Here is a 26,214-nt window from a genome sequence, read left to right as displayed (position 1 = left end):
ACGGCTCTAGGTTCCTCATATAAGTGGAATCATACAGGATTCGTCCTTCTATGTCTGGCTTATTTCACTCAGCATAGTGTCCTCAAGGTTCATCCATGTTGTAGTAGGTGTCAATATTTCCTTCTTTTTTATGACTGAATAATATTCCACTGTATGGATGGACCACTTTTTGTTTATCCATTCATCTACTGATGGACATGATTGTTTCAACCTTTTCACTGTTGTGAATCGTGCTGCTATGAACATGGGTGTACAAGTATCTCTATGTCCCTGATGTCGGTTCTTTTGGGCATATACCTAGGAGTGGAATTGCTGTTTATATGGTAGTTCTGTGTTTAATCTTTGGAAGAAATGCAAAACTGTTTTCCACAGCACCTGCACCATTGTACATTCCCACAGCACATCCTTGTCAACTCTTGTTATTTCCCATTAAAAAAATTATACCCATCCCAGTAGGTATAAAGTGGTACCTCATTGTGGTGGGTTTTCTTTTTTTTAAGATTTTATTTATTTATTTGAGAGGGAGAGAGAGAGCAAGCACACCAGTGGGGAGAGGGTCAGAGGGGGAGGGAGAAGGAGAAGCAGACTCTCCGCTGAGCAGGGAGCCCGCCACGGGGCTCAATCCCAGGACCCTGGGATCATGACCTGAGCCGAAGGCAGACGCTTAACTGACTGAGCCACCCAGGTACCCCTATACTTCATTGTGGTTTTGATTTGCATTTCTCTGATGACTAATGATACTGAGCATCTTTTCATGTGCTTATTAGCTATCTGCATATTTTCTTTGGGAAACATCTGTTCAAGTTCCTTGTCCATTTTTGAACTGGTTTGTTTTTTGTTGTTGAGTTGTAAGAGTTCTCTGTATATTCTGCATATTAATCATTATCAGACATAAGATTTGCAGATTTTTTTCCTGCGTTTGTTTGACTCCCTTTTCACTCCCTTGGTATCCTTTGATGCACAAAAGTTCTTAATTTTGATGAAATTCAATCATTTTTTTCTTTTCGCCTAAGTTTTGGTGTCACATCCATGGAGTCATTGCCAAATCCAATGTCATGAAGGATTTTTCCAATGTTTTCTTCTAAGGGTTTTATAGCTTTAGCTCTTATGTTTAGCCCCCTTTGAGTTAATATTGGTATATACTGTAAAGCAGGGGGACAATTTTATTTCATTGCATGTGAAAATCCAGTTCCCCCAGCACCAGTTGTTGAAAAGACTGTTCTTTTCCCATTGAATGATTTTGGCATCCTTGTCAAAAATCATTCCACCATATATGTGAGAGTTCTTTTCTGGGCTGTCTCTTCTATTCCATTGGTCTGTATGTCTGTCTTGATGCCAGGACCACACTGATTTGATTACTGTAGCTTTGTGGCAAATTTTGAAGTCAGGAACTGTGAGCCTTCCAACTTTATTAATCCTTTCTGAGATTGTTTTGACTACTTGGGGGCTCCTTACAATTCCACATGAATTTGAGGATTGGCTTTTCCTTTTCTTCCAAAAAGGTGTTGGAATTTTGAGAGGCGTTGTGTTAAATCTGTAGATCACTTTGGGTGGTGTGTACAGTTTAACATTTTTAAGACTTTCTATCCATGAACATGGATGTTTTTCCATTCATATAGGTCTTCCTTAATTTCTTCCAAGAATGTTTTCATAGTTTTCAGCAGATACGTCTTTCACCTCTTTGGATGTATTTAATTCTTTTAGGTGCTAGTATAAATGAAATTGCTAAAAAAAAAAAAAAAGTAGGAGGGGAAGAATGAAGGAGGGGAAATCGGACGGGGAGACGAACCATGAGAGACGATGGACTCTGAGAAACATACTGAGGGTTCTAGAGGGGAGGTGGGTGGGGGGATGGGTTAGCCTGGTGGTGGGTATCAAAGAGGGCACATACTGCATGGAGCACTGGGTGTTATGCACAAACAATGAATCATGGAACACTACCTCAAAAACTAATGATGTAATGTATGGTGATTAACATAACAATAAAATTTTTTAAAAAAGAAAGAAATTGCTTTCTGTCTTAGCTTTGGCTGCCATAACAAAATGCTGCGTGACTGGGTGACTTAACCAACAGAAATTTGTTTCATGTTCTTCTGGAGTCTGGAAGTCCAAGACCAGGGAACTAGCATGGTCAGGTTCTGATGAAGGCCCTCTTGGGTCTTGCATCCATCTGCGTTCTTGCTCTGTCCTCCTCTGGGGGCAGTATGGGGACAGAGCAAGATCTCTGCTGTCTCGTCTTGTGAGGACCCTCCCCCTCATGGCCTCATCTATCCTAATTACCCCCTAAATAGCAGCACGCTGGGGACGAGGGCTCCTACCTGTGAATTTGGTGGTGGAGAGGGGACACAAGTAAGTCCACAGCACTTTCCTGGTTTCCTTTCCGGATTGTTCGTTGCTGATACATAGAAAAACAACTGACTGTTGCATCATGTCCTGCAGCTTTGCTAAATTGATTTATTAGCTCTAATGATTTTCTTGGGGATTCTTCGGGATTTTCTATATATAGGATCATGTCATCTGTGAATAGAGTTTTACCTCTTCTTTCCAATTAGGATACCTTTTATTCTTTTTCTTGTCTATAAATCTGGCTGGAATTTCCAGGAGAATATTGAACAGCAGCAGTGAAAGCAGGCATCCTCATCTTGTTCCTGATCTTAGGAGGGAGCTTCAGTTGCTTATCACTGAGCACAATGTCAGCTGTGGGTTTTTGATAAATACACTTTATGTGTTGAGAAATGTTCCCATTATTCCTAGTTTTCTGAGATTTTATGATGAAAACTTTTGGATTTTGTCAAATACCTTTCTCCATCAGTTGAGATGATCATGTAGTTTTTCTCCTTCCTTTTATTTATTTTTTTTTTTTTTAAAGATTTTATTTATTTATTTGAGACAGAGAGAATGAGAAACAGAGAGCATGAGAGGGAGGAGGGTCAGAGGGAGAAGGAGACTCCCTGCCGAGCAGGGAGCCCGATGCGGGACTCGATCCCGGGACTCCAGGATCATGACCTGAGCCGAAGGCAGTCGCTTAACCAACTGAGCCACCCAGGCGCCCCTCTCCTTCCTTTTATTAATGTGATGGAACCACCCTTGTATTTCTGGGTTGAACCCCACGTGGTCATGGTGAATAATATTTTTACTATACTGTTGGATTTGATTTGCTAAATTTTATTGAGGATTTTTGCCTCATCTCTATTCATAATGGATATTGGTCTGTGATTTTTCTTGTGATGTGTTTGTCTGGATTTGCTATCAAGGTAATGCTGGTGTCAGAATCAGCGTGGAAGTATTTCTTTCCCTTTGGTGTTTTGAAGAGTTGAAGAGGATTAGTGTCAATTGTTTAGACGTCTGGTAGAATCCACCCGTGAGCCATTGGGTCCAGGACTTTTCCTTATTGGACGGTTTCTGATTATTGATTCAGTCTCTACTCAACGTTTGTTAAGATTTTCCATTTCTTGTTGAGTCAGCTTAGGCAATGTGCATGTTTCAAGATTTTGGCCCATTTCTCCTGGTCGTCTAATATTCGGTGCACACTGGCCCACAGAGTTTCCTAGAATCCTTTTTATCTCGCCAGGGTTGGTGGTAATGTTCCCACTTTCACTTCTGATTTTAGTGTCTGCTTTCTTTTCCTCTTTGTTAGTCTTGCTAAAGTTTTGTCAATTTTCTTGATCTTTTCACTGATTTTCTCTGTTATTTTTCCAATCTCTATTTTGTTTATCTGTGCTCTAATCTTTACCTGCCTTCTGCTGGCTTTGGGTTTAGTTTGTTCTTTTTCTAGTTCCTTAAGGTATAAAGTTAGGTTGTTGATTTGAGATCTTTCTTCCTTTTCCATGTAGGCATTTGCAGCTATAAATTTCCCTCTGAGCACTGTGTTTGCTGTATCTTACAAGTTATTATTTATTTATTTATTTATTTATTTATTTATTTATTTATAGCATGCACAAGCAGGGGGAGGGGCAGAGAGAGAGAATACCAAGAAGACTCCCTGCTGAGCATGGAGCCTGACGTGGGGCTCGATTCCAGGACCCTGAGATCATGACCTGAGCTGAAATCCAACAGTCAGACTCTTAACTGACTGAGCCACCCAGGCATGCCTCTTATAAGTTTTTTCTAATGTGCTTTTGGTCCCATTGATTTCAAGCTCTAAAATGGATTTGGATGCTTTATGTCATTAAAAAAGCTGCAGGCTACGTTGGAGGTGGTCTGTGTGTGTGTGTTCTCGTTTGCACTGGGGAGCTTTCTCTTACGGGTGAAATGTGACTTCACGTTTTATGACTTAGTATTTCAGAAATTTAGTTGCAATTTCTGTAATGAGATGCAGGGCCAAATAAACATCCAAATGGTCAAAGAATAAATCGCAACTTTCAAACGTATGTATTGTTTCTCTGTTTTTACTTCAGGGAAAAGGGAAAGTGCTGATTCTGCACCAGTGGCCTACGGCGGACTTCCACAGTGGAGGGATGACAGAAGGTCATTTTCTCCCAGGTTTGTAGACACAAGACAGACATGGCCACAGGCACGAGGAAAGGGAAGTGTTCAGTGCTGGCCTTGTATGAAGCCGCTTAATCAGGCCTTGTATGAAGCCGCTTAATCAGGACGGTGACCACAGAGAGTGAATGCTCAGTGCTTGGGGTGTGATGAGCAACAACTTCATGGAATCCCCATTGTGTGCACAAGGACACCAAAGCCTAGAGGCCCACCGTCCAGGGCCCCCCTGGGTCAGGGCAGGTACTCTCAGCCTAGGGGCTGCCGTGAAACCCAGCCTCTGGGTTACTCTGGCAGATAGATCATATTCTTCCTCTTCCTTAAAGAAATGTGGAGATGTAGACTTGCAAAACAAAAACAAAACACAAACTGAACTTAGAACAGTAAAACACTATTTAAGAATTCATGTTTAATTCTGCTAAAAAAATAATCATCACTTACCATAAGGGACACATTGTCTGTTGGGGAGTGTAAATGCTGGGGATTAGGACAACAGTCTCCCCTCCCTGAGAACTTCAGGTCTATTTGGAGAGAGAAACTTGATTTAAAATAATGAACAAAAAAATATGACCCTGTGTAATTAAATATTAAGTTGAGTACTAAACCCCAGCAGTTCCCATAGATGGCAGAAACTGGCGCCCGGTGCAGAGCTAGTCTGCCTGCTAGAATACAGCACCACTGGGAGACCGTGCAGGTTGAGTGCACACTGAACTCCACGCCCTGAAATAAGCACCAAATGTCAAATAGGGTAAGCAGTTGAGTAGTAGTAAAAATTCAAAATGTGTTGGGGAAAAATCAGAAAGTAGAATTGAGCATGGCAAGTGTTTTGTGGGAAGATTACTTCTTAAACTTTAAAGTGAGCAGAGACTCACATCTTCAAATGTACAAAAATTTAAATGAGAATAATGAGAAATACAGAAAATCAAAAAGTAAACACTGGGAAGATATTTTCACCAAATTTGGGAGCTAAATGAATAACTTCTGTGAGATGCAGTTGTATTAGTCAGGATGGGCTATGCCGTGCTGTGGTAAAAAAGTAGCCCGAGAGTTGAGAGGCTTGGCCCCACACGGCACTGGTCTCCCTGGTGGGGACTTGCAGGCCTCCCTGCATCCCGAGGCCCCCCCTGGCAGGACCTGCAGGGGGAAGGGGTGGAAGAGGAGGAGGGTCCCAGTGCCCACAGGCGACGGCTGGCAGGGTCTCTGCCACAGGCCTCCATGGGTGGACTGGAAAAGCGGCCAGTGGTCCAAAGACATGAGCATGACTGTGGATCGGGGAGGATGCTGCTCCTTGGCATGGATCAGGGAGAGGCAGAGGAAAGGCAGGACCCCTGACCTAGTCAGCACTGAAATGACAGACATCAGCAGCCCTTGCTACCCCAGTCTCAGAGGTTGACCAGCTTGTCCAGTCATGTGCCTGAATCTACCTGCTCCTGGGCGTGGACAGCGGGGACACCTGTATACTGAGACCCCACGCACCGGCCGTGGAGAGGCCACAGGGGGCCCACAGGTCCCACGCAATGTGGCGTGTGGGTGGCAGGATCCCCGGGCATGCTCTTCATCTGCTCCAACAATTCAAAACAGGGAAAGAAAGCTACATGGTCAGTGATGTAAAATAGAGCCCCCTGAGTGTCCTGTGCCCACGGCGGGGCCTCTGCTCACGTGGGACAACGGGGCACTGAAGCTGGGCAGTGCTGTGGCGTGTTCGGTGGCAAGTCAACAAGACGGCCTGGTCTCTCCCTCCGCAGGGTGCTCCCACTCCTAACGGTGCTGCCTAAGGCTGCCAGGAACGGATTCCTCTTCCCTCGTGCTCGCAGTGTCTGTTTCTAGAGTTACAGAGACTAACAGAAAGGGCTTGGAGGTCGCAGAGTTTGAGCAAGCTCAAGGGGGGGCCGGGAGGTGCTCTGGAAGCACGTGGTGGAGAAGGCTCAGTGGGGCAGCTGCAGGGACAGTGAGCCCCTGATGAGCCTCTTCTGAGTGACCGGGCCTAAAGGACCGACGTCACGCGGCCCTGCTCCCCACAGACGGGCGGCGTGTTGGCCGGAGGGTGGTTGTCGGGCCCACATGGTTGCCGACGCGCAGGACAGACGCAGCGCACTTGCCCTTCGGTGCGTCCACCGCCTCGGGGGTGGTGCTGAGAGAGCTCCACGGGCACCCCAGCCTTGCTGTCCACACAGGCCCCTCTCCCACTGCAGGGGCCGAGGACGACCTGACGCTCCGCGCCGCGCTCTATGGCCTGCTCTTCCACTGCCACGCCGACCATGGCGACTGGGAGGGCGGCCTCAAGGTGCTGGACGAGGCTGTGCAGATGCTGCCGCGGACCGCGCACCGCCTGTGAGTGCTCCTCCCCTCCGGGAGCCCCGCCCCCAGGGAGCCCCGCCCCCAGGGAGCCCCGCCCCCAGGGAGCCCCGCCCCCCAGGGACCCACCCCCCACCCCCCAGGGACCCCCGCCTGTGAGTGCTCCTCCCCTCCGGGAGCCCCGCCCCCCAGGGACCCACCCCCCCACCCCCCAGGGACCCCCGCCTGTGAGTGCTCCTGCCCCCAGGGAGCCCCGCCCCCAGGGAGCCCCGCCCCCCAGGGACCCCCGCCCCCCAGGGACCTCCACCTGTGAGTGCTCCCCCCCTCCGGGAGCCCCGCCCCCAGGGAGCCCCGCACCCCAGGGAGCCCCGCACCCCAGGGACCCACCCCCCACCCCCCAGGGACCCCCGCCTGTGAGTGCTCCTCCCCTCCGGGAGCCCCGCCCCCAGGGTCCCCCGCCCCCAGGGAGCCCCGCCCCCAGGGAGCCCCGCCCCCCAGGGACCCACCCCCCCCCACCCCCCAGGGACCCCCGCCTGTGAGTGCTCCTGCCCCCAGGGAGCCCCGCCCCCAGGGAGCCCCGCCCCCCAGGGACCTCCACCTGTGAGTGCTCCCCCCCTCCGGGAGCCCCGCCCCCAGGGAGCCCCGCCCCCCAGGGACCCACCCCCCCCCACCCCCCCCCACCCCCCAGGGACCCCCGCCTGTGAGTGCTCCTGCCCCCAGGGAGCCCCGCCCCCAGGGAGCCCCGCCCCCCAGGGACCCCCGCCCCCCAGGGACCTCCACCTGTGAGTGCTCCCCCCCTCCGGGAGCCCCGCCCCCAGGGACCCCCGCCCCCCAGGGACCCCCGCCTGTGAGTGCTCCCCCCCTCCGGGAGCCCCGCCCCCAGGGAGCCCCGCCCCCCAGGGACCCACCCCCCCCACCCCCCCCACCCCCCAGGGACCCCCGCCTGTGAGTGCTCCTCCCCTCCGGGAGCCCCGGGGGGCCCGCCCCGCAGGGACCCCCCGCCCTCCCGCCCCAGGACACCCAGGACCCCGCGCCTGTCTGCACCGCTCCCGGAGAGCCGCCCTCCCCTGCTCGCCCCACCGGTGCCCACCGCCACGTTCCCATTCCCACAGATGACTTTATTTCCCCACTGGGAATTCAACACAAGAAGGGTGGGGATTTAAAACACAACCCACGCAAATGCCAAGGAACTGAGGTTCCATTCTGTTTTGTCTTTGTAAGTAGGAAAAGGAACACAGATTCCTTAGTTTTAGGAGCATTATCTGTATTTGTTTATCATTCAAGCATCTCTTTTGGTTCTTTCTAGCTTGATTTTTAAACATATGGTCATTGTGAAGGCCAAACTTGGCCAGAATTTTACAATGGAAATACAGAAATTCAAAGACGAAAGCGAGGATTATTTGGCACACATGTGGCACCGTCTGGCCTTGAACTCGAAGAGTGTCTCCGGAGAGCTGGTCTGCTACCACAACGCCATCCAAGCCTTGCAGGTCCGACTGAGGAGCTTTGGGTGGTGGTGACTCAGCCTCTCGGGTATGGATGTGGCCCCGTGGAGGGAGGCTGAGCCCCTGGGCAGCTGCGTGGGAGGCACCCCAAGGAAGACCTTGCCCAGCAGAGGAGCCACGGGAGGGGACGTGCCTTTCTGATGAGTCAGGGGCAGTAGACAGACGCCTGTCTTCCGTCGCCCCTTCCCAGCGTGGAGGGACAAGGTCCCTGTGTGGGTGGGGCGCCGTATTGCTGCAGGGGAGATACTGTGGGGGGAGTGGGTGAAGCCCACCCAAGGGGGGACGCCCAAGGCTGGACTGGGCTACGGACGGAGCAGGGCTCTGCAGCCTTCTGAGACTCCCCACCCCAACCAGAACCAAGACGGACTGCGAGTGACTTGGGGGCAGGTTCGGGGGAGGGGAGGTGCCTGGCGTGGCGGCAGAGCAGGTGGGACTTGCGGAAGGACAAGGAAGCCCTGTCAGATGCACCGGCACCAAATATCTGTTACACAGAACGTCTCTCATGGAGCAAATCCTGCCGTGAGGTTCCTCGACTGAGCCAGGGTCCCAGGGGTGGCGTGTCTCTCGGGAAGGCGTTAACTGGGGATGGGTCAAGACGCTGCTCTGTGTGGTCAACGCTGAGTGGTCAGTGAAGACCAAGGTCCCTGCCAGGTTCACTGGGACCAGGCAGGGTGGACCCCACCGCTCCAGAGAAAGGCACCAGGCTCCTTGCAAAGGCTCTCTGTCCCCCCGACCCCAAGTCCCTTCCTCCCTTGCTTTCTGTTTCTCAGGGGTACAAAACGTTTTTAGTAAATACACAGGGTCACACAGCCATCACTAAGGTCAACGTTAGAATATTCCATCACAACCCAGAAACCCGGTCCATCTGCCCTCACTGTTCTCCCCACCGCCAGCCCCAGGGAGCCGCCAGTCCACTTTCTGTCCATAAGGGTTTGTCTGGGTGGACATTTCACGAAAGTGCAGTCGCACAAGGTGTGTCCGTTGTGACTGGCTTCTTCCACTTGGCATAATGTGTCCAGGCCTTGTGTGATAGGCTGTGTCCGAGCTTCCTTCACGCTCAGGGCTGAGAGTCTTCCATCGGACGGGTGTTTGTGTTCTTTCCATGTTTAATTATTGCGAATAGCTCTGTGTGGACACGTGGTCACATTTCTTTTGGGCACAGCCCGAACAGTGTAACTGTGGGGCCGCGCCGATCTCCACCCAACCTTCCAGGAGCACTTTCCCACCAGCTGTGGCGGAGAGCGCTCCAGTCTCTCCATGCCTGGGCAACACTGTCACCTGGCCGCCTGGTTGTATCGTCCTGGCGGATGACGGCGCTGTCTCATCATGTTTCCCGGGTGACTAATGCATGTATTTTCATGCATGTATTGGCCACGTGTCTATCTTTTTTGGAAAAATGTCTATTCAGATGCTTTGCCCAATTTTTAATTTGGTTGTTTGTCTTCTTATTGTTGAACTGTAGGACTTCCTTGTGCATCCTGGGCACGACCCCTTATCAGATACAAGACTTGTAAATTTTTTCTCTCTGTGTTGTTTTTTCAGCCACTTTTTCACTTTCTTGATGATATTATTTGTAGCACAAAAGTTTATAGTTTTGATGAAGCCCAATTTATTTCTTCTTTTGTTGCTTATGCTTATGGGACGGTATCCAAGAAGCTGTCCTGTAGTCCAAGGTCATGAAGATCTACTCCTGTGTTTGTTGTAGGAGCTTCATTGCTGCAGGTCCTACATTGAATCTTTGATCCACTTGGAGTCACACTGTGGCTGGTGTGAGCATGTGGATGCCCTGTTTTCCCAGCCCCATTTGTTGGGAAGATGATGGTTGTGTCATAAACACTCCAACCCAGCTCTCACCCTCTCCAGGTCTCCTGCAGAACTCTAGCCAAAGCCACTGAGACAGCCATGGGGGTCCTGAGGCCCCACCTGCCCTGTCCCCCCCCCGACAGGCTTCCTTCACTGGGCTCCCACGTCCACCTGCCTCTCGCTCACTCCTCCCTCCCCCACCACTTACTGAGGCGGAGGGCAGGGGCTCAGGGCTCCATCCACAATCCTCCCACCTTGACGATCTCAGCCAGGCTCCTGGGCTAAACACGACCTCTACCCTGAGTCTCCTCACAACGTAGTGTGTAGCCTGGACCCCCTTCCACCTTCACCTCACATGTCCCACTGCCCCCTCCCCCTTCCATCTTACCATGTGTCAACCCAGCACCCAAAGTCAAACTCCTGCTCCTCGGCACCACCCTCCCCCTTCCTGCCTTCCCCGCCCCACAGATGGCAGCTTCCCCTCCACTTGCCTGAGGGTCAGGTGTGGAGTATGGTGTTTGGGGCGGGGGCGTGGGGCCGGGGGGGGGGTGGAAGGTAGAGGTGCCATCGGCTGGGCTGGCTCTGCTCTGTGAGGGCCGGGGAGCAGCTCCACTCCCTGGTGCAGTGATTTGTGACCCAGTTTGTGCATGGGCCAGGCCTTGGGCTGGACTCTGGGGCTGCCTGCTGGACAGAGCAGCATCTTCCCTGACCCCGGGAGCTCTGGTTAACCACAGAACCATCCAGAGAGTGCCTCACATACACATTTGAATGAGTGCCTTAGGAAACAAAGCTGGGTACAGACTGAAGACAGCCTGACTCAGGAGGCCTGGGGGCCAGAAGGGGCAGGCCCGGCAGGCAGGCCCACAAAGGGAGTGGAGGGCCCGGAGAGATCTGCGAGGCTTTGGTCTTGGGACAAAACTATCAGCAACGGAAAGGTTCTAACGAGTGTGGACAGCAGATGTCCCGCTAGAGGGTCCCGCCGCGGTGGAGGCGGGGTCTGTGCACACACTTGCTTCCAGAAGACACCCTCCGTTTCAGTGTTTGGGATGCTGAGTGGTAAGCACAGGTCTCTTCTGTCCTTTTTTGTTTCATCCCAAAGAAGCCAGAGAGCGAGTGGCAAAAAGTTGAGTACATCATGGAATTCAGCGAGTGGCTGTATTACAAACAGTTTCCTATGGAAGACGTGACATTCCACCTGAAGTGGGCGATTGACATCCTGCTGCTGATGACACCCGCCAGTGACACACCTGAGCTGGCAGGTGAGGGTGGGGTCTGCTCTGGTTCAGACCCGGGCCTGGGGTGGACGTGTCCTCTCAGGCCCCCGAGGGGACTTGCAGCCGGGGGAGGAGCCCTGGGACGCTGGAGGAGCCCCGGGACGCCGGGGGAGGAGCCCCGGGACGCGGGGGGAGGAGCCCCGGGACGCGGGGGAGGAGCCCTGGGACGCGGGGGAGGAGCCCTCGGATGCTGGGGGAGGAGCCCTGGGACGCGGGGGAGGAGCCCTGGGACGCGAGGGTAGGGATGGGGGTGCAGAGCCCCGGGACGCGGGGGGAGGAGCCCCGGGACGCCGGGGGAGGAGCCCTGGGACGCCGGGGGTAGGGGTGGGGGTGCAGAGCCCTGGGACGCGGGGTAGGAGCCCTCGGATGCTGGGGGAGGAGCCCTCGGACACGGGGGGAGGAGCCCTGGGACGCGGGGTAGGAGCCCTGGGACGCTGGGGAGGAGCCCTGGGACGCGAGGGGAGGAGCCCTCAGATGCCGGGGGAAGAGCCCTGGGACACCATCCCTGAGGCCTGCCTGGCCCCTGAAGGCGGGTACGCCTTCTAGAAGGACCCAGTCGGGACATGCTCATGGCTTGGACACCCCTATCTTGCAGGGGAGCACCTGTCCACTCAGGGAGGCCCAGAAAGTGTAGTGTCCGAGGACGCGGGGTCAGTCCCCTTGGAGAAGCTTCGGAACGTGAGACAGCTGGAGGCGCTGGCTCGCGCCTACACCCTGCTGGCCCTGATGGTGTCCCCGAGCGCGGCCAGCTACGAGGACTACTGCCTCATGGCCTACACGTACCTCAAGCGCATCTGGCAGGTGAGGCGTGAGGCTGCTCCCTGATCGGTCCCCAGCTCTTGGCAGGAGCCCACGCCTCTCCCTGTAGCCCATGGGCCTCGCCTGCTCGTGCAGCCCTCGGAAGAGGGCCCTCACCACACTGCAGTGGCTGGGGACACTCTTCTCTGAAACCTCCCCACCACCCTTGCCCATCCGCCACGAAGTACCCCTGGGCAACGGTCCCGGGAGCCTCTGCATGTGGAGGGAACAGCCAGCCCATGATTGCATCTGCCTGCCTTTCAGCAGCCCTGGCCCTCGGCTTCCAGAACCTTCTTCCGTTCATCCCTCCTCCCCCATCATCTCTTTACAGGGCCCTCCCAGGGCAGCTCTTTGAGCCTCTGGTTCTCGAGGACCTCCTGAGGGCAGTGCCCCGACCCTCCCAGCAATGTGCTGGGGGACAGTGGGGCTGTCACCCCTTGGCAGTGGGAAGAATGGGAGGGACTGGGAAGGCATCCTTGGTCTTCAAGATGCCCCAGCCCACTCTCCCACCGTCCACAAAACAAGGATTCTTTAACACTTCTTTTAGGAGAACCACTAAAAGTTCTATGTGTTCTCAATTAGAGACATGAATTCACTTCATGGAGCTGGGACAGGCACTCCTCGGAGGTCAGCTCCATGTCCCCGCTGGTCCAGGTCCTGGGGGCTGAGTGTCCCACCCACTGAGGGACGCTGCAGTCATGTGCATGGGGTGAGCTCACTGGTGTGGCCCTGGTGCCCTAGTGGACACAAGGTTACCACTCAGAGCCTTAGGACCACTGGCCGCCCCTCAGATTTGAGCAGGTGGGGGAGCGTGTGCATGGCTGTTCTTAATGTTGCAAATCTGGATTTTATTTTTCACAGGTATCTTTATTAACAGCAGGAAAAGCAATTTCAGAAAGTAAAATTCTAGCAGCAACAGCTAGTTCACATTTGTTATTGCCTAAAAAAGAGAAGGAGAAGAAGAAGGAGAAAGAGAAGGGGAAGGAAAAGGAGAAAGAGAAGGAAAAGGGGAAGGAGAAGGAGAAAGGGAAGGACAAGGAGAAGGACAGAGAAAAGGGCAAAGACCTCAAGCAGGTACTGTGCGCACTTTCGAATATGGGGCTGTGTCTGGGGCCCTGAGAGTGGAGGGCCAGGGCCACAGACTGGGGCCACGTGGCTGGGCCTGGACCCACACCCAGGCTGTGGGGCCTGCCGGACCCCTCTATGCCTCAGTGTCCTCTTTTGTAAAGTGGAGGACAACCCCAGGCTGTTAGGAGGGTGACCCAGGACGTGTGTCTCCTCTCTGGCTGTGGGTGTGCGGGAAGGAGGGCAGCTCTCTGGAGCAGGGGAAAAGAGCCCCCACGTCCTGAGGGGCCTGCAGCCCACATGCGCACCCACGCGGCCGGACACTCCTGTGTGCATGGCCGTCCAGAGCGGGCACTCCCACCGGGCTCCAGCACTGTGTCCTCTGTGCACGTGTCCACACAGCACTGACTGCACGCAGATGCGCAGGTCCTGGGGGTACCATGAGCTGGGGCACCCCAGGCAGACTCTGGTTTGCACATGGCAGAGAGCATCAGCTTTGTGCTCTTGCAGGTGATGTCACAGTGTGTTTTGGCTGTGAAATTGAACGTGGCTCTGGTGTGGGTCACAGCTCGGGCTTGGGTCACAGGGAGGGCAGCCACGTGCAGGGGCGCCGTTGGGGCAGAGGCGGCGGGGGGGGCCCGGATCCAGGCAGCAGTGGGTCCCCGAAGGCGCTGCCCTCTCAGGGCTCCCTGCCGTCTGCTCAGGCTGTGCTGATTCTACAGCGAATCCTGCGTTCCTGCTTACAGCATCACACCGCGGTTCCTGGCCAACAGCTGGAAGACTTACCGACAAGCATAGAAGAATGGGCTTCCTACTCCTGCCCTGAAGAAGTGATGTCGGTGTTTAAACAAGATAAAAGCGACTTTACCATTAACCCGTCAAGCATCCAGAAGCCGGTAAGGCGACTTCAAGCAGGGGTGCGGGCTTGGGTGGGGTGCCAGCCAGCTGCGTTCCGAACCCCGTGTCCCTGCCCCGTAGTAGCCTTCCTGCCGTGAAGTGTATCCAGAAAGCGGGCGGCCTGAGCAGGGGGCTTAGTGACTCGTTGAGAGGGAGACCCCTGTGTGTGCCGCCCGGGCTGAGGCGCAAGCACGGTCAGCCCCGGGCCTCCCTGTCCCGGTCGCCACTCTCCCCAGACGAACTGGAGTGTCGGTGGGAAGCACGTGCTCCCTGTCGTCATGCAGCCCCCCCACCCCCCGAACACGCTGAACACGGAAACGCCGCCGTGGGCAGCGTCTGTGCCTGCGACCTCCCGAGTAACCCACAGAAATCCCTCCGTCTCTGGATTTCCACACTAACCACACTGGCAAGGAAGCCGTTGCTTGTGAGGTTCCAGGGGTTAGACCCAAAGACTTTGGGGACCTTCAGTGCCCACTGCCTTCTGCCTGTCTTTTGTGCTTAAAAACGTGGAAATACTCCTTATAAACCTTTTGTGTTTGGGTTCGTTCACTCAGTATTTTGTGGGATTTGTCCACGGTCGTCTGTGTCTCCGTCACCTGTTGGGTGCAGTCCCATGGCCCCTGACTAGACCATGGTCCATTTGTCCGTTCGACACTGGATGACATTCGGGTTGTCTCCAGCTTGTGGCTTCACGCGTGAAGCTGCTGTGGGCGCTCGTGATGGAAGCCGTGCGTCTCGGAGCGTATGTTTGGTCGACTGTGCCGGCCTCGTCTGGCTCCCCTTCCTACTCTGGCCGTTCAGAGGAAGCTTGGCAGCACCTTCCTGTGCCCTCTGGCCACCCGGACATCTTCTCTGCGGCCTTTCCAGTCTGTTGCCCACATTTTATTAAGGTTTCTGTCTCTTTCTTGTCAGTTTGAAGGAATTCTTGATCTAGTCTGGGAACAACACTTTGACAATTTACGAAGGGCCAATTACCTTCCACTCTCGGCCTGGCTCTCTTGCGGTCTTGTCATTGACTAGAGGTTCCTAGTGTTAATGTGATAAAATTAGTGATCTGTTCCTTTGTCACTATACTTTGTGTGTCCTGCTTAAAAAGGCCGTTTCTCTTTCCAAAGGTCATGAAGATATTCTCTTACAATATTTTCCCCAAAGCTTTATGGTTTTATGTGCCAGATTCACACGGACCATCCACCTGAGATTGGTGGGTGTGGTGTAGGGCAAGGTCAGCCTCAGGCTTTTAAATCTGGGTATCTGAATGTTCCAGCCCCATTTATGGGAAAAGCATTTGCCCATCTTCTTTGCAGAGCCATGTTTGTCCTGAATCCAGTGTCCACACACGTGTGCTCACATCTCACGGTCGTGATTACTGAACTTGCGTGCCCTCACCTTGTTCTTCGAGAAGGTCTAGGACGTTCTTTCCATTCTCTTTGCATTTCCACGTGTACTTTAGAATCCACGTGTTGGATTCCACTTAACACTCTGGGCGGGGGGTGCAGGTCGTGATTGCTCAGAGTCCTGAGTCAGCTGTGGACTCAGGGAGAGCTGACCCTCTCCCACAGCCTTCCCATCCGTAAACACAGTCTGCCTCTCCACCGGTGTAGACTGCCCTCGATCCTTAGCAGAGGATCGAGTTTTCTGTGTGGAGCTTGAGCACGTGTTAGGTGTATTTCCATGTATTTGATATTTTTGACGTTATTGTAAATATGCCTCTTTGTGTCATGCTTGAACTCCACATGAAATACAGAAATATAATTCTGCTAACCTTTTTTTTTAAGATTTTATTTATTTGAGAGAGAGAGAGAGACACAGCGAGAGAGGGAACACAAGCAGGGGGAGAGGGAGAGGGAGAAGCAGGCTTCCCGCGGAGCAGGGAGCCCGATGCGGGGCTCGATCCCAGGACCCTGGGATCATGACCTGAGCCGAAGGCAGACGCTTAACGACTGAGCCACCCGGGTGTCCCTGAAATAGATTTTTTTTTTAATATTTTATTTACTTGTCAGAGAGAGAGAGAGAGAGCATGCACACAAGCAGGGAGAGCAGCAAGCAGAGGGAGAAGCAGGCTCCCCGCTGAGCAGGGAGCCCGATGCGGAGCTCGATCCCAGGACCCTGGGATCACGACCTGAGCCGAAGGCAGACACTTAACGACTGAGCCACCCAGGCGCCCCTCTGTTAACCTTTTAATAATTTTGGTGATTTATCTGTAAATTCTTCTTGATCTCGTGTGCGTACAATCATTCCATCTACAGCCCGCTGCTTACTTCCTAATTTCTAGTCCTTGCACTTTTCATTCCCTTATTTGGCTCTGTTGGCTCAGGCCTGGGCAGGTGTTGAAGAAACACCGTGACAGCGCACAGCCTTATCTCATTTCCTGCTTCAACGGGAGGGTCCCCAACACTACTTGGAAGTATAATTGGTGTTTGTTGTAGTTTTATAGATATTCTTTATTGACTAGGGAAGTTTCTTATTTCTCTTTGCTAAGAGTTGTAATCATGAATGGCTATAGACTTTTACCAAGTATTTTTCTGCATCTGTTCAAGTGATAATGTTTTTTCTCCTTTATTCTTTTAATTTATTACATTGATCTTTTGCTGATGATTATCATAATATGATCAATGTAGCTGAAACATTTTATTCATCTCATGTATAATCGTGTTTGACACTTTGGGGTGTTTGCTTCCATGTTCATTCCTGTTCATACAGCACCCATGTCAGGATTTGGTAAAAAATTACTCAGACTCTGAACCGTTTCCTGCTCCCAGCCGGCGCCAGACGTGCGGCTTTTCCACACCAACATCCAGCTCTCCTGTTGTCTGTGCACACCAGCTGGGCGTCCTGTGAATTAGCCCAGTCCTGGCACGGACCTCTCAGGGTTGGTGGGCGCGGGCTTCTCAGGCTCAGAGCTCAGTCCCTCAGGGCGGCCCCCACATCAACACTGCTGTCCGCACCGCTGTCTGACGTCGCTACGAATTGGGGGTTCCCGTGACCCCCTCCTCGGTGTTGATGATTTGCTAGGACGGCTCACAGAACTCAGGGAAACACTTTACTTTCTAGATTACCGGGTTATTAGAAAGGATGCAAGTGAACAGACAGCTGAAGAGGTCCACGGGGCGAGGTCTGGGCAGGTGCCGAGCACAGGAGCTCCGAAGTGCGTGGCGCTCGGTGCGCCATCCCCGTGTGGACGTGTTCACCACCCAGAAACTCCACATCGCTCCACTTAGGAATTGTAGGGAGGTTCCGTTATGCAGGCGTGAGTGATGAAATGTTTGGCAGTTGATTTATCCAGTCTCCAGCCTCTCTCCGAGCCCGGCATCGGGGGGTAGGACCAAAGCTCCCGCCCTCTGGTCACAGGGTTGGTTCCCTGGCACGCAGCTCCCAGCCTGAGCTGGACAGGGGCTGCCCAGAGTCACCTCCCGGCGTAAACTCAGCTGTGCTCGGAAGGGGCTCATGAGCCACAAGATTGCAAGGGTTTTAGGAGCTCAGCGCCAGCAACAAAAACAAAGTCCAAGGATCCATGTCCTTCTGTGTCACAATCTCACATTGACCTTTTAGTTAGGAAGTGGTCCCTCCCCCGTCCCTTTTTTTGGAGGGACTTTGTGCTTTTACTGATACTTATTTTTTTTAAAAGTCTGGTATATGATGAAGTGGTATTTTATTTATTCTGTCCATTAATAACTGATATTTGAAAATATTTTAATATTAATGGAACATAATCTAAGAGAAGTTCAATTTTTTTACATTTCAATATCAGGCTATTAATAAGAGATAATAAAAGTAATTATGGTCAAAATTATTATATCAAAACTTACAATAAATGCTTGGTATTAGCCCACATACAATTTAGTTTTTGGTGTAAAGTTCTTTGCAAAAAAGAACCATTTGATTTACTTCACTAATGGGAATATGTCTTAATGCTGGGATGGCCTCTTCTTGGTATTTCTTCTGCTGTGGATCTTAGCATAGTTATCTGTGATTGTGTGAATGGAGTTGAGCGGAGAGGTACTCATCACGTTCATTCCAAATAAAAGTACAGGGCGCCTGGGTGGCTCAGTTGGTTAAGCGACTGCCTTCGGCTCAGGTCATGATCCTGGAGTCCCTGGATCGAGTCCCGCATCAGGCTCCCTGCTCGACAGGGAGTCTGCTTCTCCCTCTGACCCTCCCCCCTCTCATGCTCTCTGTCTCTCATTCTCTCTGTCTCAAATAAATAAATAAAATCTTTAAAAAAAAAAAAAAAAAACAAATAAAAGTACATAACCGGTTACTATAGTAATGAGGAGGTAGATGGCAGTGCAACTGCCCAGTATTTTTGAGGCCAATAGGTTAAGCCTAAGGAGTTTAGTCAAGATTCAGGAATAAGATTTCACACAAGATATAGTATGAAGCCAACTTGGGAGCTTAAGAAAGGAACAAAACCGTGAATCGCTCTTTCTGGCAATGGTGACAGTGAATTTTCTACCATTTTCCCTGTGACTTTAGATAATCTTTGCTGGCCTGGGGGGCATGAGGGCGGGGCCAGCCAGGACACTCCTCTTGTCACCGTGGAAGGCCCCCCATCTTTTTTTTTTTTTTACTATTCTTGGGGAGACTTGTATAAGATTATTTGTTATTTCTTCCTTAAATTTGGGAGAGTTCCCTGGTGGAAACTTCTGGGCCTTTTCTTCTATATGGGAAGGTCATAAGTTATGATTCTGTTTACTTTGTAGTTCTGGAGCTCTTCAGATTTTCTGTTTCTTCTTGTAATTCCGTGGATTGTGTTTTTCTAGGATATTTCCACTTAATATAAAGTTTCAAGTTTGTAATATAATGTTGTTCTTAATGTGCTTTTATTATCTTTTAGTGTCTGCAGGTCTATAGGATTTGTGTCTTCCCACCCCTCTTTCCTGACCAGCCTCATCAGGAGTTACCAATTATTAGTCTCTCAAAGAACCACATGTTCTCCAGGCCACCCGAAGCCACTGGCTTTTGAGGAATTCCCTGAGACGGCTGCTTTACTTGTAGATCACCCTTCATCCTAAGGTGCAGCCCTTTGGGCACCCAGCCTGGGCATGAAGCTTTCAGTGGGCCCTCAAGGCCGTTTTGTTGTCTCCACCTTACAAAAAAACCCAAAACAACCCAAACAAACAAAAACCAGAGGTACCACCCAACCTCTCAGCTGCCTCTTGACTCCACAGAAACCCCCAGGACAAAGGGACCCCAATATGGCAGGCTCATTTCTCTAGATACCCATTGTCTTCTGGCACTCAGCCCAGTAACTTCTCCCAGCATCAGTTACCCAGTCTTCAGAGCTTTTGGTGCGTTTTTAAAATACTTCATCCAACTTTTCTAATTCTTCATTGCAGAATAATTATTTTATCAAACCCAGTCCATTGTTATAAGTATTGTTCTTCTGCACCTGTATTAAATTTTAAGGCAGTTATACGTGTTCATAAAGAAATTCTGTTTTTAATGGATCAGCAGTTTTTAGTAGAAGAAATCTAACAAAAACATTAATTTGAGTAAATATGTAAATGGATTGTTTCTTGTGAGGACTTTTTTTTTGTTTTAATTTATTTATTTATTTATTCATGAGAGACAGAGAGAGAGAGAGAGAGGCAGAGGGAGAAGCAGGCCTCCCGCAGAGCAGGGAGCCCGACGCGGGACTCGATCCCAGGACCCCGGGATCATGACCTGAGCCGAAGGCAGACGCTTAACCATCTGAGCCACCCAGGCGCCCCTCTTGTGAGGACTTTTAACTGTACTTGGGTGTTGAAGATTATGGATGATCGCAGATGACAAGATGAAAGCTATGAATGAGGGAGAGAAGGGGGAGAGCACATCATTCATTCATTCATTCATTCATTCAAGAAACACTGTTGAGCACCTGCTGTTTGCCCCGAGCCGTGCTTGTCATGGAGAAGGATAGAGGTTTTTGAAGAAAGACCCTATCAGCTAGTGGCCTACCCTTCCTCCCCTCTTTGACCTTACATGTTTGTTGTGTATTTGTGTAGACGTACACTTTATATTATTTGGACCATTTGGTCAGAGCCCTGCAGAAGATGTCCCTCTACGAGCTCACCATCCCAGTCCTGCAGTTGGGTGTAGTAATTGCAGCATCTGTGGTAGAAAGCAAGAGCCTCAAGGATCTCTACCACCTGCGGTCAGTATGACTGTTTTATATTCAGGGAAACTGGGGAACATTTCGGTGGCTAAAGGGGAAAATTTCCCCAAAGCAATATAAAAACAAACAGCATTTCCAAATACTGATTCTGTGGTTGACTATTTCTATAAATAATAGTCCCTGTGATTTGTAAAACCAAATAAATCAATATACTGAACATAAAAATAGTAATTTTATTTTAAAATTTCGACCTGGCCCTTAAGAGAAGATCATTGTTCTACGGAAATATACGCTGAAGTATTAGAATGAAGGGCCACTGTGTCTGTGGCCTGCTCTCAGATCATCCAGAAAAAAACCATAGGGGGATGGCGCGGGTGGGGAGGCAAAACGATAAAGCTGATACGGCGCAGTGCTCGTGCTGAAGCGGTCTGGGCGAGGGATGCACAGTAACTCTTTGTAGTGTTTGTGCCGCTTTTATGTAAGCTTGAAATCCTCTCAAAACAAAACCGTTTCACATCAGAATCAAAGCAGGCCTTGTCTGCTTTGCACTCGTCACGGTGGCCACAGCCCTGCGCACGGTACCTTATTCTTCCCTCTGAAGGTCGCCCTGCGACGGTATGTATAGAGTAAGACGTGTGGGTGAGAATTAAAATTCTTGGTACCTGAAGTTTGGTAGAGGCACCGACCGGTGTCATTTTGCTTAGGTCTAAAAATTACTGAAAACATCACTAAATTATACATTCCTCTTTCGTTCACCAATTGTTTTGAGGCCAACTGAGCCCAGTGCAGCCTGACTCTGATCCACCAGGTCCCGTGTGACCGTGTTCTTTCTCCCTATCGCCCCTTCCCCTAGACTTGCCCTTGCTTGTTTGGATTTGAAATTGCGAGAAGCAGCTGCCTACCATGAAGAGGTGGTCGGGCAGACATACATCTATGAGCTGGAGCAGGCAAGGTGTGGCCCTTCCCCACCGCTGTTCCACCCCCCGTGGGCGGGACCCCAGCTCACCTGTAACCAAGGAAGGATTTGGCCAACGCGATACTGCTCCCGGCTGTGTCCCCTCCAACCCCAGGCCCCATCCTGCATCACAGCCAGACTGGGGGGCGGGAGGACGCTCAGCCTGGGGCTGCTGTGCCGGAGGTTGGGTTATCTTTGTAAACAGGTGAGTGATCGGTGGCTTCTTCTAGATATTTTAATTTGCATTCCTTGATTACTAATGACATTGGACATTTTCAGGTATTTCTTGGCCATTGTATTTCTTCTTTGGCATATCACCTGTGTTACTTACATTAGCTGCAGAAAAGAAATTGCCTTGAGAAAGGAGAAGAATAAGGAACCGCTCTTGGAAGACAGTGTGCCAACTCTGGCTGAACCCATAACTGCAGTGGACCCAGCAGAAATGAAGCCCCTCGTGGCCAAGGACAAGGTACCCTCACTCTGCGGGCAGCACCTTGTTCCTAGCCCAGTGGGGCAGTGCCGAGGCCAACCTCGGGCTGCTAGCCGGGACGTGTCTTCACCGTGAGCTGTGTCCAGACCCTCGTGCCGGGTTCCGTGGGACACCCGGGGGCTGGTCGGGTGTGCCCGGGATGTCTCTGGACAAGTTGGAGCTACAGATCACCTCAGAGCATGCCCGCCAGAGGCACTGGGCAGGATTCAGAGAAGACGGGCAGGGTGGTCGAGGCCTGGCAGCTAGAGAGTGGCCAGGAAGTCTGACCACTAACCAGCTCTCCCTTCCACACAGTGGGCTCACTTTGTGTGGGCTCGCCCATCAAGGAAAGTAGCCATCCCAGCCACCACGCTCCGAACGCCTGTCACCACGGGCATTCCACCCTTGGGACTCCATTTGGGAGCCCCCAACGTCAACCATTTGGGAGACGTGGTAGGAACATGCCAGGCCCCCACGTGTCTTGCCGAATTCAGGGGCTCAGTGCACCTCCCGTGCCGGTCCAGGTGCCGCCTGGTACCGGAGAGTGGGGTCACAGAGCATGGGGCATGGGCAGGAGCAGCGGCGGCAAGGACCAGCTCCGATGCCCCCGGGGGCGAGCTGGTGGGGGAGGAGAGATGGCTGTCCCAGGAGACCGCTCGCTACCGAGGCAGGGGCCCGGCCTGGTGGGAAACCACGGACGGTGGGCAGCTTCCCGCCAGCCATGGCGCAGACCTGCCTGCCCTGCCTTCCAGCTCCTGAAGATAAACGGAGAGACCGGGAGGGGCCTGGAAGGGACATCCTTCCCCCAGCTGTGGACCCTCAAAGCAGAAGTGCTGCTGGACATGGACCTGTACCAGCCTGCGAGGCTGCTGCTGTCGGAGGCCTACCTGGCCTTCCAGGTGAGGGGCTGTGGGGCCCGGGGGGCGCCTGCACCGCCGGAATCAGCCCCGCCCGCCTGCGCACCACGGCGGCTCTCTGGGACTCGGGCTGTCTGCTTGGAAGCTGGCTTGCCGCTCGCCATTCTGGAACGTCCATCCTGGACTTGGATCTAAGTCTCTGCCCTTCTCCTGTTTCTCTGGTTGTCGTTCAATCTTTGTGGAGAGTTTGCTAAAGTCCCTGCTTCCTATGGTTGCCGCGGATCTGATTCCACGGATGGCAGTGTTCCCGGCGCTGCGTTTCCTGATGTTGCATGCAGAGGCTGAGAGCCTGGAGGGCCTGGGGCCCCCGGCCCATGAGTTTTGTCCTTACTCCTCAGGTGTGGGCCCTGCAGGTATCTGTGGTCTCTCGGGGGCCTCACTGGAAGCCTGGGGTTTCTGAGCCCCCACACAAAGGCTTGCACTCCAGTCTGGCTGTTCAGATCCTAGCTCAGCTCCTTAGCCCCCCTGCTACTCCCATCTGCTCAGCTTCTTGAACCTGCTCTGCCCTTGAGCACAGACCTTTGGGCCCTCCTGGTGCCCCCGTGATTGGCCCTTCTAGTGCCAGCACCTGGAGGCCCCAAAGCCCCAGCTGTCTCCTCCCGAGCCAGCTGTTGCTTTTCTCTGGGCTCTGCCCTCCGTGAGGATGGATGCCTGTGTGTGCATCCCTCCCCGTAGAGATGGTGGCCCTCCGGCACCTGCGGACAGGTGGTTCTATCTGCATCCAGCTCGGAGCACTGCATTCACGGGGGGTGGGGGGCAGGCAAGGCAAAACTGAAGGACCAGACAGGCTGTCCCTGGTTTTGAAGGACTCGAGAGAGAGAGAAGTCCCTAATAAAAGCACAAAACTTCAAGGCCATGGGAGATTCAGGCAGTGGGCAGGGTGCTCAGGCCAACACAGATAGCTGTGTGCAGGCCGGACTGCAAAGGGGTGAGGCCGGGGGCAAGAGGGGGAGCACCCGGGGTGGGACTGAGAGGCTGGCAACGGCCTCTTCTGAGACCAGGGGGTCGAGGAGCCAGGTGTCAGCTCCTGGGGAGTGTCCATCCCCAGAGGGTGGAAGGGGTACCTCCGCTCCTCCAGACACCACACTGCCCCTCCCAAGCCTTCTCTCACGTGTCCCACATGCGCGGATGGTGCTCTGCCCACGGGCCTTTCCCTTCTGGCCCTTCGCTGCCCTCAACCACCCACACCATGGCCACGTTTCTGTGGGGCCATGGTGGTCAGAGCCTGGTGACGTCTCCTTGGGGCGTCTGCAGGCACCAGCCCCTGCTTCCGTCCACTGCAGCCCGCAGTCTGCGTCTTCGCTGTGGCTCCCCCCCACCCGCCGCCGGCCAGTATGTCCACTGCCTGCGTCTACCTCCTCTCCTCGCCTCCAGCCTGTATTTGCCTTCTGCGGCCTTGGCTGTTGGACCACAGGCCCCAGGCCCACCAGGCCCCCTCCTCAATCTCTTCGGGCTGCATGCTCAGTGCTCTGTCTGGAGCCAGCCGCCTTGGACTCCTGCTCTTCCTGCCTGAGCACTCCGCGTCCTCCTTCCCCGGGTGCGGTTCAGAGGCCAACATCACCCCCACCCCACGCCCAGGCCACCTGTAACTGTGTGCGATGGATGGGGGATGAGATGGCCCCGGCGGGCTTGGGTGCAAAAGTCCGTTCGCCTCCCCCTCCCCTGATGCCCTCGGCCAGCATCTGGACGGCGGCTCCCGGGAGGGCACTGGGGACTGCCGCTAAGGGGAGGGGTCAGGAACCCTGGAAGTGGGTTTTCGCACATGCACAGGCCAGAAGCCTACCCAGCCCCATGCCCTGAGGGCAAATATGGGGCGTCCTTCAGAGGTGAGGGGCAGCCCAGTGGACACTGGGTGGGAAGGCCTGGTGCCCCGAGCTGCTCTCACACTGTCTCACCCCCCACACCCCATCTTCTCTCTGCACATATACATATTTTAGGAGCTCAATGACCCTTGTGCGGAAGCAAGATGTCTGCACCTTCTTGCACAGCTGGCAAACAAGGAGAGAAACTACGGACAAGCGAAGAAGATGGTGGAGCAGGCCCAGCACCTGGGGGGGGGCGAGGAGTTCTGGTACAGCTCAGCCCTGACTCTGGCAGACACGCTCCTGGCCATGGGAAGCGACGGCAGCGAAGTGGTGGTAGGGCCCCCCTGGCGCTCTCGGAGGGGGGCGTGTGGCCGGGTCTCGGTGTCCGGGAGCCACATGCAGACGTCAGCGCCCTGTCCTCCTCAGGCCTTCCAGCTGTTTCAGAGACTCATCGATACCTTCAGGGTCCTGCAGAAGGAAAGACCTAACCGAGTGCCCATCTTGGAATTTATGGTCACAGACCTAGAAGCCAGGTAGTCCTTTGTAGGAAAAACTTAATTCACATGAAAGCCAGGGCTGACTTTTTCTTTATGAGGTTTTCCAAACCTGTGTGCAGCACGTGGCCCCTGGGGGAGGGGGCCCGGGGAGGTCGCCAGAGCCTGACCTTCGGCCTTCCCGCTCCTGGGGGCAGTGTCTCTTCCTTTCCAATGTGCCTTTTTCTTGGGACAGGGATGCAGGTGGCTTGTTTGGTTCCTAAATTCTCAGGGGATGCCTCTGAGCTCCCCCCAGGTGTTCGTGGACACCTGTGAGGTGAGGGGCAGGCAGACCCCCGGCGGGGATCTGGCTGCCGGGTCTTCTCCGTCCCCCGTGACAGTGTGGAACTCGGTGCCGTGAGCAGATGCCTCCCTGGGGTCTGTCGGGCTCTGTCCTCACCTCTGCGCTGGCTGCTTCCCGAGCCTGTCGCCTGTCTGGGCACAGAGCTTTGAAGAGTGGCAATGGCCTTCTGTGCTTATTGATCTTTCAGATTTTTGGCTTCTCTTTGAGCTATCTTTCTGGGAATTTGTATTCTTCTGGAAAATTGTTTCCTCTGGGATTTGGGTCGTGTTGGTATGTGTTTCTGGATCTTGTCCTGTAATGTCACAGAGTCTTTGTCCCCCGCCCCGCGCCCGTGCCCCGCTCTTCTCCTAAATCAGGGCTGCGCGTCACCATTTCATTGACCCAAACAAAGAAGCAGCCGAGGCTTGTCCTCTTCGTTTTCCGCGTTGTGTTTGTTCAGTTCTGGGTCCTGTATCCGAGAGGGGCTGTTCCTGGCTGCCCACATGCACGGGTTCCCGTTCCTATTCAGGGTTCCTGGGACTCCAGCCGGCGGCACCCGCACGTCGGACGTGGGTTTCCGTGTGGGTTCCTGCCACTGAGGCACAGGAGGGCGGTGCTGCAGCTGGCGGGGGAGGATGCTACTTTCCAGCTTGACTGTCTTGTGATGGAAGCATGTGGCCTGTGTGGTTTCTGGCCTGCGGGAAGGGTGCTCAGCGTCACGGTGACGCTGCCCGGGCTGCAGTCAACACATGGGACAGTCCACGCCCCCCACAGATGTGTGCACCTCCGCATCCGGGCCGTTCAGGGACTGCTTGACCGTGAATGCTTGTTTCTGCTGACCGAACTGGATGATCACTTGATGGAGATTGAGAAAAAGTTGACCACCTGGGGCTACAGAGAGAATTGTGTGGACATAAAACTAGAGCGCGCAAAGATAAAGAGGTGAGCTGCCCTGCTGGGGGGGCCTCCTGGGGGTGCTGAGGGGCTGGCGCTCTGAGCACAGTCCGGGACCGTCCCTGTGCCCCCGCCCTCCTGCCCC

At 53.3% G+C, this 26,214-nt stretch overlaps 1 protein-coding gene and 1 pseudogene across 1 annotated transcript in view; one reads left to right on the top strand and one right to left on the bottom strand.

Annotated features, from left to right (window-relative positions):
- Positions 1–26,214, top strand: part of CFAP46 (cilia and flagella associated protein 46) — a 100,720-nt gene that overhangs the window by 45,250 nt on the left and 29,256 nt on the right. Inside the window, exons 25-38 of the mRNA XM_064595551.1 lie at positions 4,398–4,482; positions 6,675–6,813; positions 8,084–8,267; positions 11,185–11,350; positions 11,955–12,160; positions 13,019–13,231; positions 13,969–14,118; positions 20,104–20,252; positions 21,067–21,165; positions 21,505–21,637; positions 22,390–22,536; positions 24,492–24,692; positions 24,786–24,892; positions 25,950–26,117. Of these exons, the coding sequence (XP_064451621.1) occupies positions 4,398–4,482; positions 6,675–6,813; positions 8,084–8,267; positions 11,185–11,350; positions 11,955–12,160; positions 13,019–13,231; positions 13,969–14,118; positions 20,104–20,252; positions 21,067–21,165; positions 21,505–21,637; positions 22,390–22,536; positions 24,492–24,692; positions 24,786–24,892; positions 25,950–26,117 (2,147 nt within the window). The remainder of the gene's footprint in view (positions 1–4,397; positions 4,483–6,674; positions 6,814–8,083; positions 8,268–11,184; positions 11,351–11,954; positions 12,161–13,018; positions 13,232–13,968; positions 14,119–20,103; positions 20,253–21,066; positions 21,166–21,504; positions 21,638–22,389; positions 22,537–24,491; positions 24,693–24,785; positions 24,893–25,949; positions 26,118–26,214) is intronic.
- Positions 17,957–18,575, bottom strand: LOC123846970 (phosphatidylinositol N-acetylglucosaminyltransferase subunit P-like; annotated as a pseudogene).

Source organism: Mirounga angustirostris, unplaced genomic scaffold (assembly GCF_029215605.1).
Source record: "Mirounga angustirostris isolate CCGP_5_RB_7025 unplaced genomic scaffold, mMirAng1.0.hap1 SCAF_6, whole genome shotgun sequence".
Taxonomy (NCBI): Eukaryota; Metazoa; Chordata; class Mammalia; order Carnivora; family Phocidae; genus Mirounga; species Mirounga angustirostris.
The sequence above is the reverse complement of the archived record's forward strand: the minus strand, read 5'-3'. Positions and strand labels throughout refer to the sequence as shown.